The sequence below is a fragment of the Dermacentor albipictus genome, chromosome 3 (assembly GCF_038994185.2).
Source record: "Dermacentor albipictus isolate Rhodes 1998 colony chromosome 3, USDA_Dalb.pri_finalv2, whole genome shotgun sequence".
Classification (NCBI taxonomy): Eukaryota; Metazoa; Arthropoda; class Arachnida; order Ixodida; family Ixodidae; genus Dermacentor; species Dermacentor albipictus.
This window is the reverse complement of record NC_091823.1, coordinates 64619411-64630434: the sequence shown is the minus strand read 5'-3', so window position 1 is coordinate 64630434 and position 11024 is coordinate 64619411. Positions and strand designations below refer to the sequence as shown.

At 48.8% G+C, this 11024-nt stretch overlaps 1 protein-coding gene across 1 annotated transcript; it reads right to left on the bottom strand.

The window, feature by feature from the left end:
• Nucleotides 1–8669: 8669 nt before the first annotated feature.
• On the bottom strand, nt 8670–10809 carry LOC135905523 (very long chain fatty acid elongase AAEL008004-like). Its single transcript, XM_065436463.2, has one exon. It carries the CDS (start codon nt 10337–10339, stop codon nt 9545–9547), a length of 795 nt encoding a protein of 264 aa, XP_065292535.2. The 5' UTR covers nt 10340–10809; the 3' UTR covers nt 8670–9544.
• Between the last annotated feature and the right edge of the window lie 215 nt (nt 10810–11024).

The following is an 11024-nucleotide window of genomic DNA, read 5'->3' as shown; positions in this document are numbered from 1 at the left end:
TTCAGCCAGACGAAATGTTTGGCGCAGCAGTGAGCGCACGCAATCACTTTTGCTTCCTCGTAGGCAACACATCTGCGGTACACTAACACGCTCGGCACAGTAAGAAGGTTGGTAAATGTGCGCGCGCATCATACGACATGCGCGGTGCTGCTAATCGCCTAATGGACTGACTGCTTTCCATATAGACACGGTGCAGGCGGTGAGGCGTAGACTGTTCCCTTTGTCTCTAATCGTCGTCATTTCTGTTCTCTTGTTGGTTTTCGCAGTCACCCATGCCACGCGTATACTTTACGAGTATGTGCAATAGCATAATTAAGGCCCATAGGAATTATCCTTTCTCTTTTCTTGTCAACAGACATCATCGTGCACATACCTTGCCGGAGCGGAAGATTTTTTATTCGAGGCGTCAGGCGTAGAACAGGCAAGCGATTGCTGTTTTATGTCCTTGCGAGGCATAAGCAGACCCCTAGTTTGCAAGCGATCGCATTTTGTTCAGTGCCATTATCTACATTTCAAGCCGCGCATAATCCGGCGTAGAACGCAAAATAATGACCTGTAAGACAGGCTTTAGAACGTATCTCTAGTCTACAATGTATTAGAGGTTCCTACTAAGGTTTCCATTCTAGCTGGTAAGTGCAGTTATTCGACATTCTAAGCCGTAAGCAATGTAGAATAGTGACGAGTTACTCCGGTAAAGCAGGTATAGGAAGTTGAAGCGCTTATTTGCACTTTATACGTGTCTCGCCGTATCTCAGCACTTGTTCAGGAGTGAGTGAGTGAGTGAGTGAGTGAGTGAGTGAGTGAGTGAGTGAGTGAGTGAGTGAGTGAGTGAGTGAGTGAGTGAGTGAGTGAGTGAGTGAGTGAGTGAGTGAGTGAGTGAGTGAGTGAGTGAGTGAGTGAGTGAGTGAGTGAGTGAGTGAGTGAGTGAGTGAGTGAGTGAGTGAGTGAGTGAGTGAGTGAGTGAGTGAGTGAGTGAGTGAGTGAGTGAGTGAGTGAGTGAGTGAGTGAGTGAGTGAGTGAGTGAGTGAGTGAGTGAGTGAGTGAGTGAGTGAGTGAGTGAGTGAGTGAGTGAGTGAGTGAGTGAGTGAGTGAGTGAGTGAGTGAGTGAGTGAGTGAGTGAGTGAGTGAGTGAGTGAGTGAGTGAGTGAGTGAGTGAGTGAGTGAGTGAGTGAGTGAGTGAGTGAGTGAGTGAGTGAGTGAGTGAGTGAGTGAGTGAGTGAGTGAGTGAGTGAGTGAGTGAGTGAGTGAGAACCTAAACAGAAAGAATAGGGTACCGTGTAAGAGTGCAAAATAATATGAACACTGACGATTGGCTTCGTTTTAGCATAGTCTTTAGAAGTGCTACGAAGTAGTTTTGTTTCGCTTAGCTTTCTTCTGAAAATACCGCACGCTTACTATGCTGCGCGGTTGTCCAAGAATCTGATGTAATTAGAAAAATATATTGAGTCCTACTTGACAGCAAAATAAACATTTGTGGAAAGTAAAATGTGAAACCAAGGAAAATAAAAGAGGACGGCTATCCAGATATGCACGAGACGTCGTCGTCGTCGTTGTTGTTGTTGTTGTTGACCTCGGGCGCAACCCACTGTGGGAAATCGGTCATGCATCGGACGGTGCCGGGGTTAAATAAAAAATAGTAATAATTTTCATTGATATTATTTGTCTTGTACCTTCATTGAAACTGCTCCCACTTATCTTTCTATTGAGTTGTGCTTTTATCCTTCTCATGGCAATGCGAGAGCCAAACTATTGACGAAGGACGAAAAGAAATACACATTGTAAATTTGTAGGATAGTCGCATATGATTTCGGTCACGGTCGTCGAAACATACCACGTTTTAATGCGACTAGCACGATTAGGCAGTTCTCGTATGTCCGTCCGTACATGCCTAACCTATTTCACGCAAAGTTAGGAAACTGGGTATGTGCCACTAGGTATTTGCCCGAATACAGAACTTTGGTGATCGGGTATGTGCAATTTGGCATGTGATACTATAGATACGCGAACATCCATGAGCAATCCTCCAGAATGGCTATGCACCACTGAATAGCCCGAATAGACAAGCAGAACAGGAGGCAGGAAGTGAACGAGACGCAACTAAAGAACATTAAGAAGTCAGCTGCAAGAAAGCGAGAAAAAGACGCCGGCATCAAAATCAGCCGAACATGAAGAAAGAAGTGAACAGAATGGGACCACAGCGTGCATTGAGCGAGGAGCGCTGTGCTACAGTGAAGTGAAGAAAGTGTCGGTTATGCAGAAAATCGAAGTGGTCGCCCTATTGTGAGGCAACGACAACTAGTCGGCTACACATAAGTGAATAATTCGGCAGTCCGGTGAATCCCCACATTGTTCCGATGCTGGTCGAATGAACATCGACATTCACCGCGAGATGGTTTCTCCTAGAAGTGTTTCTCAAAATTTTACATGGTAACTTCCAAAGAGGGTTCGTTGCGTGCACTGGTCAATGCGAGGTCGCCTGCTCGCGCGCGTTACCACAGTTGCGAGGCGCAACATTGCGACGATAACGCGAGCTGATCGCAACTCACTGTAGCGCGGCAAAATCGGCAGTCGACTTCCAAGAAGTTCTGCTGCGCGAGCCACGTAATGCGGCTCGCGTTCTAGCGCGCTCTTACACCAGTGGCCGTGAATAAGCGAAGCGGCGGGGCAGATCACATCTGATCAGATCATATCAGGGCCGCTCGGCGGCGGTGCAACTTGGGCCAAACAACCGCTCACCGCTGGCGATCTTTGGAGGCGGCGCAACGGCGCAACTGCGGCGCGTACGCGTCGCCGGCACGGTCCGCGTGGACGGCCTTCGGCGCCACCGATTTCAAGGGTGCGGCTCGCCGTTTTCCGCCGTACAGATCACCGGGGAAAAAGAAACGTGTGCTTTCCGGCACTTCACCCGAAGGATGCTTAACCTATATATCTTCCTTTTGTTCTTGCGCTGGCTGCCACCGATATCTCCTCCTGCGAGGTCCATGCAGTTTGAGGTCGGCCGTCGCCCGACAGGTCACCGTGCTATATCGATAGAACGTGCTCCTTTTATTTATCATTGTCTTTTCTCATGAAAAGAGAAGAGAGGACGACACACGCAAATGACTTCACATGCACGCGCCATATTATTGCGCACGCGAACATTCCCTCCTCCATGCCTTACACCTGAGCGAGTTGGGTCGCAGCACCCGAACACCTGCGCCACGTCTTGGGACACCAATCCCACTTTCTTAGGAGCCTAATCGCACTATGGTGTGCTGTTATGTAACCGCTATCGCATGACAACCTGGGTCACTCCATGGGTATGTGAGAGAGAGAGAGAAAGAAAGGCAAAGGAAAGACAGGAAGGTTAACCAGAGATTATTTCCGGTTGACTACCCTGTACTGGGAGAGGGGCAAAGGTATGTGATAGGTGAGAGAGAGAATAGGGTAAAAAAAAGTTTTAAAATTAATGAGAACACGCACATACACACGATACCCGAACTGTTTCTGTGGGCACTGTTACGCACTCTGCAAAGGCGTTCCTAGTGTTACACAGTGTCACAATCCTACGTCACAGTGTACAGTCACGATTTGTCAGAAAGTCCCGTGTCTTTTAAGTACCGCAGCAGCGCCTTCATAGCTGATCGCGCTAATGTTTCCGTAGGCCAGTTTCCAAGGATATTTTCTGTCATTGGGCGCTTGTCCAGTTTGTCTAGGGCAGCTGAGAGGACTGCTCTTTGCGGGCTGAAACGAGGGCACTCACAAAGAAGGTGCGCGATTGTTTCATTGCAACCGCAAAAGTCATAAAGTGGGCTGTTGGCCATTCCGATAACAAAGGAGTACGCATTTGAAGATGCTACTCCTAGCCATAGACGGACTAGAAGGGTGCAGTTACGTCGTGGAAGGTCGGGCGGAATACGGAGCTGTAAATTTGGGTCCAGGGTATGTAGGCGTGCACTTGTGAAATCGGATGAATTTCACTGAGCTAATGTCAGGTCGTGTGCAAGTGCGGAATGGTTATGTGCCATTCTCGGGCCAATGCGGAACTTGCGGGAATACGGGAGGCTGTCCGTTTTATGAGAACGCAGACACCCCATAAATGGACGATATTTTGCGATGCCAAATCAGCGCTACAGGCACTAAAATACTTTTTAAAGAAAGGATCATACTATCTGCTCGTGCTGGAAATCGTCGAACTGGAAATCGTCAATGGGTGCCTAGCCATTGTGGTGTTTTTGGCAATGAACTCGCTGACAGTGAGGCAAGATCGGCCTCTACTTCCTCTGATGAAGTACGGATTGCCTACTCGCGACCTGACGCCAACTCCATGGTCAAGGCACACATGCAGGACCTTACAAAGGCTTACAAAGCCCACTATGACAACATTCACAGACGTCTACATATGATTGACCCAGACGGTAAATTCTGTTTGCCCCCGAAGCTTACATGGAGCTAAACATCATTACTACACAGGATTCGGCTCGGCGTTGCTTTCACCCGTCGCTACGCACACCTCATCGGCCAATCGAACAGCCCTGATTGTGAACACTGCGAGATGCCCGAAACACTACAACACGTACTGTGCGACTGGCCCGCATTTATGCTGGAGCGAAGGACGTTAGATAGTTTCCTAGCCAGCGTTGGCAGGCAACCACTGTCGGAGGAAGCTATCCTCGGCTCATGGTCTGGCACTGCAATTTGAATACGTGCAACAAAAGTATATTTGAAGTTTCTGCAGGACACCAAGCTCGACGAGCGGCTCTAGCGAGACAACTGTCTCATGTACATAAGCACTCACCACTTCTCTTATCATCATCCCCCATCCCAGTACTTCCACTCCCCTTCCCTCTTCCCCAGTGCAGAGTAACAGACTAGAGCGCACTAGCTCAGGTCGACCTCTCTGTCTTTCCTATCAATAAACTCTATTCATTCATTGGGCCAATGACACAGAATGGAAATGTACCCGAATGGACACGCAGGACAAGACCATTGAGCCTGTGCCACTGAATAGGTGCCCCGATAGACAAGTTGGGCAACTGAGTATGTGCCATTTGGTCTGAGCCCATTCTTGGTCAATGCCACAGAACGGGCATGTAACCGAACTGGCACTGGAGCGTGCACCGAGCGAAAAGCGTTGAAGCTACAACGAAGTGAAGATATCAGCAACAGAAAATTCAAAATGGCAGCTGCAGAAAAGTGCGTAAAAGCACATTCCACTTGCGTCATTTTGTAGGAACATTTCCGTCGTTCATTTGCGTTTGGTTATATACAACATATACATTTAACATTCACGCAAACATCAAAGAAGGCTTCGCTTAACACCGATTCCCACATAAGCGTGGGATCCGCGCAAGTGGTAACGAAACCGAAGCAACAAAAATCTCAGAATGGCCACTACAGGGAAATGTATCATCAGTAAATACCGTGTGCCGCTACACATTGCTTGAATGCTGATCGCAATAAGGACAACACCCATCGTGAGATGGGTTCTGCAAGAATATTTCCTTCTTTCATTTGTGCCGCTAGCCAATTCTTAGGTGAAACGCTAGACGCATGTGGGTAATACTTATTTTGTTCCTTTCACCTTGGTGGCGTGCATTTGCAGCGGTGGTTCTGCGCTGTTGGTATCTTCCAATCGAGCGTATCCTGCAACCATCTCTATTCGAAGATGTGTGAAGTAAGCATACGTAAATATTTCCTTGTAGAGGTTCACAAATCCGGGCTCATCGAACTTGTTGGGCACTTTTGGCGGGAGTAACGATATGCGAGAGCGCGCGCGGGCGATCCACGTGATCGAGTCTTACATTGCATACGTGCAGTCGGTCTAAGAAGAACACTATACGTATATAGTAGATGGCCGGGATTACCTTCAGACTCCTTATGTTCACTGCGACGCGCGAGAGTGCGCCCTGGCACTCTCGCGCGTCGTTACTCTCGCTAAAGTGCCTGACAAGTTTGAAGTAGTAATGAACAGGGTACAGAGGTCCCTTCTATAACTAGCGATTAAGTTATAAGGGCCCTGCAAGGCATGAACCGGGAAAAGCGGCAGGAGAAGATGGAATAACAGTCGATTTAATCAAAGTTGGAGAAGACATAATGCTTGAAAAACTGGCAGCCCTTTATACGAACTGTTTAATAACTTCAAGGGTCCCAGAAAACTGGAAGAATGCCGAACATTATACTAATCCACAAAAAGGGAGACGTTAAAGAATTGAAAAATTATAGGCCCATTAGCTTACTTCCAGTATTGTATAAAATATTCACCAAGATATTTTCCAATAGAATAAGGGCAAGACTTGAGCAGGGCGGGCGTGCGGGCGGGCGGGCGGATGGATGGATGGATGGATGGATGGACGGATGACGGACGGACGGACGGACGGACGGACGGACGGATGGATGGATGGATGGATGGATGGATGGATGGATGGATGGATGGATGGATGGATGGATGGATGGATGGATGGATGGATGGATGGATGGACGGACGGACGGATGTTATGAGCGTCCTCTTTGGAACGGGGCAGTGGGTTGAGCGCATCCGCCACCAAGCGGACGCGCGGAGGCGATCGCCATCTGGTGGTGGTGCAAGAAAGCCAGCGTTGCGCGCGGCTCGCGTCCCCCGCTGTGTCTGGTTGGCTATATTCGACTAGAGAACAGCCACGCACGCAGCATTCACGGTGACGAAAGCCCTGCGAGGTTCGAAAAGAAAAGATTCGCCCTTAAATACACGTTAATCAGTTTGCGATTTAAGTCGGGTACTTTCTCTGGAGCTTTTCAGTCATGTATTGCCTGCAGTTGTGGCTCAATCATGCTACTTAATTTGCAAATGCACACGAACCTGCTGTCACCTTAGAACTCACAGCGCCATTACTGCAGTTCTCAACGTTTCACGTCGGGCGGCAGCCCTAGCTATTACACCCGTAATCGTTATAACTTGGTGAACGTTAAACAGTTCTCTTGCAGTGGGAGACCTATAATAGGCGAGATGAAGAAGCGCTTCTTAGCTGGCCGGGCGGTCGTGTTTGAGTGTAAACTGAAGTAGGTGCGATACAAATGACGCATTCCTTCTGACGTACGAGTATTGATACTAGAAATTGATTTTCTTTTGTTGCAATAGCAATTATACGCACGCTCGCAGCGCACTTAGCCATCAGCACCATCACCATGGTTGTCATGCTGTCCCGCTATCGACGGCTCATGCGCAGCAAAAGCGCGGATGGTTAGAGCATAGAGTTTCTCACTATAAGACCTAGAGGGAAACCTGGCGCCACGTACCGTCTATGGGAGTTTCTTAAGGGGCGCCGTGCCGTCATGGGAATGACGGTACATGTGTCTGCGAAGCTCGTGTTGGCTAGTGTTGTAAGAGGCATCATCTAAAACGTGGATATGGCTACACAAATAACGCGTTCTCAAAGTAAAATCTTCATAAAATGTTTCCATTCACGCATATTGCATCTTTACTCACCTACAATGCATGACCAAGCGAAGAAAAGCAAGAACAGACAACAAACTGTTTCAATGCGAGCGCGAATTCTGTCGTCTGTCCTCCAACTTTAGCGGCCCGCTGATACTTTTTACATATCATATAATTGTACATGCAATAACAAGTTCTCATAGATAAACAGAACATGTTTTAGTGTAATAATAAAGCTAAAACAGCATTTTACGTGCTGTTTTAGTAGAAAATGAGTCATTGTGACAGACGGAACGGTGCTTGCCAGGCGCGTCTTCAAGGTGTCCTGGCTCTCCGAGAACGATGACAATCCGAAGTCACAATATACCGGCATTCCCATAGAGTTTCCTGCAAAAATGTTTGTAGGGAACTCTATGGGCGTTCCCATGCCTACCACAGCGCAGCAGCGCCAGATTTCCCTCTAGGTAATATAATGAGAAACTCTATGGGTTAGAGCACGGCCGCCTCGATCACGCGCGCACGGCGGGGCTGCCCCGCCGTGCGCGCGTGATCGAACAAAATATTTTGCACTTACCGCATAAGCGAAGGAGAATTTGCACCTGTTTCTTAAAAACCAGGCAAAAAACTGTGGCAAGTGTCACACTGAACGACGTGGACTCCAAAGTGCGATCCCTCTGCAAAATTTAAGCAAGAACACTGCAGCGGTAAGCGCAAAATCTTTATTCGAACTCGTTAAGCGAACTATGCAGGACCCTGTATGCACTCTTCTGAGTAAAACGAATAGTAAACGTTAAGCTAAGGTAGGTTATCTAGTTCACTGGGTTAGTACTAACGCCGACGGTTTCCCGTCGGTCTCTGTACCATCAAGGTGCGACGGCATGCAATCCCAGTGACAAACTGCCTTTTTTTTTTACTTGCAGCCTGAAGAACTGCACGCGTGCCTTTTCTTGAGCATTTCTGAGAAGCTCGGGAGCACCGTCGAGTTTTGTACAAAAAAAAAAATATGCCGGTTACACACGAGGCAAAAACAGCACGACGCGCGCGCCCTGGGCTGCATAGCGCCCCATAATCATTATTGAAACCACTCAATTTCACGAACCACAAAAGTGCTCGCGAGGCTCTCCGGTCCAACGAAGATGGCGATCTTCATCAATAAAATTGAGCACTTGATCACAGGCGGCCGAACATGGTCCGTTAAACTGGTTGTTTCCTGTTCAAAGCAGAAACTGAGATGGACGGAACCATTCGCGAGCAAAATGCGTCTCCCGAAGAAAGCAGAGCCGCCCGCTTTATTGTCCTGAAGTTTTACATGCAAGGACTGACACTTAAGTTCCACCACAGCCCCGCAGAAACGATCATCGAGGTCACTTCACTGTTAAAGACTCACGATTCATGAGCACAGCGTGGTCTACCATTGTGAAAAGCAGAAGGGCAAGGCAAAAAGACAGAACAAATCACACAGAGGCGGTAAACAACAATGACAACTAATGAGGTTTCGTAGCTGCAGCTTGTGCGATTCATGTTGTTTTGTGGTTTGTGTAGGAAGCCTGTCCAGTTATAATGTCCCGTCAGTTTCGTTTTTTACATAGCTGTTGGCACTGCTACACTGAGAAACCCACTTGCGCAGACCGCTTACTGAACTAGAGCTCTACCGCATCCTTATCCCAGCATCCGGAAATTCAAAGCCTGGTAGCCTGCACACTCTTGTGTTGATGCGTTGGCAAACCGACCATCCGTGAGCTCATGACATATTTTTGAAAAGTGGATGCATCGTTGGTTGCTACGGAGATGGCAGCAAGGAATGCATTTTATGAGCAACGGAATGCTCCAGCTTGAGACCTTGGACGTTCAAGAATGGGCGAGGCATTCGTGTCAACCGCTGTCACCTAGCTTTGGAACAGCTCAATTTTTCAAGGGTCGTACGCCGAGCATATGCTGCCACTCAGCATGTTCTCATGCAAAGCTATTTCACGGCACTTTCTGTCAAGTGTACTTTAATATCGTAAATGTCCATGTCCGAGCTCACAGAGACCGAAACGCACACAACAATGTGGGGCCATAACGTGATTTTAAAAAAAAAGGAGATAGAACAAGGACAGCTATAGTGGTGGTACTGGTCGCAGCACGCGCGATAGAACCGGGGAGGATAACTCAGGCACTCTTCAAGCGTTTCCGGTAGGATTGCACGTAAAAGCGCAGAAACATGAAAAAGTAGAAAGCCACTTGACTCATGATGACAAGCACGTGCGCCAAAGGATAGCCGCAGTCGACGAACAAGGGTATTGGCGCGTGCATCAGCATGAAGATGAACTGGGCGATCTGAAGCTGAGTCAAGTAACGCTTCCACCAAAGGTAGCGCTGGAAACGTGGTCCCAGCAGCGTCAAGAAGTAGTAGGTGTACATCACGACGTGCACAAATGTGTTCACATGAACCATGAGCAAGGCCTGACCGTCAGGCCCGTAGGTTATGCCGAACCAGCCAGTGAAGACGACCAGGACGTGGTGGCCGACGTGTAGCACAGAAACGTGCGAGTCCTTCTTGCGGAGCACGAAGAACACAGTGTCCAGGAAGTCGATTATACGAACCATTAAGTACCACCAGAGAAGATCTGCAACTTCGAAGCTGTTGACGGAACCACTGCGATCGAGCCCCTGACAAAAGAAGCTGGTGCCGCCGCCGAAGTGAGTACGGGATCCGATAGCGACCAAGAAGTACACGTTGACTAAGATCATGGCTGCGTTGTGGATCATGATGAGAGGCCGCAGGCATTTGAAAGGCTCTCTGCCCTTCATGAACCTGGGCCCGACGAACTTGACGACGTATATGTAACACAGAATTACTGTCGTGATGAATGGCACGTTGCCGGCAAGCTTCCAGTCCAGACTCCGCAGGTCTCGCGGCGGCAACAGTGGACCCTTGTGTAGCTGCGATATCGGGAGGGACATGCTGGCTCCTTTCGTTGACGGCGTGGCGAGCTCTAATCATCTGGTTGACGGGCTACAAGAGGACGCTCCCTTCGACAGGCGGACCTATGCAGTTTGTCGAAAAGCAGCGGCTTGAATTCCCATTTCTAAGCTGTGCTAAACGTGTCCACGCGAAACTTATTTCCAGTCCACGCTCCTCCCATCGAGCGACCAAGGATTTCGGCAGCTCAGTCAGCTTACCGTCATCTTTCACTAGGCAGAAACGGTGTCCTCAAGCGGTAAGCGAGCATCAGCACAGCACGAGTCGTCTGACAATCTTCAGGCGGATTTCAGCGGGCGTCCATGGAGAACAGCGGCCCTGTCTGGTGTTGCGGGGATCGCCTTGCCAGCGGCCGGTCTATTCGCAGCACCACGGGCACTCAAGGCGCGGCCATTGCTCCATGAACGGACACGTCCGGCACGTGGCTCGTACGCAATCGCCGTCCTCCTTCTTTTCTAATGTCAGCAGCAATGTCGATTATGGAACAACGCAAGTTTACAAAAATTAAGTGTGCTCCTCACAAAAAAGAGGAAAAAAAAGAAGAGGTTAGCTCCTACCGTGCCCTTTTGGTTTCATTCCTCCTCATAAGATAGCGGCAACCTCTGCTCCTGGAATTGGGCAATTCTTCTTTTTCTGCATACCGCAGACCCCCCCCCCCCCCGGAGA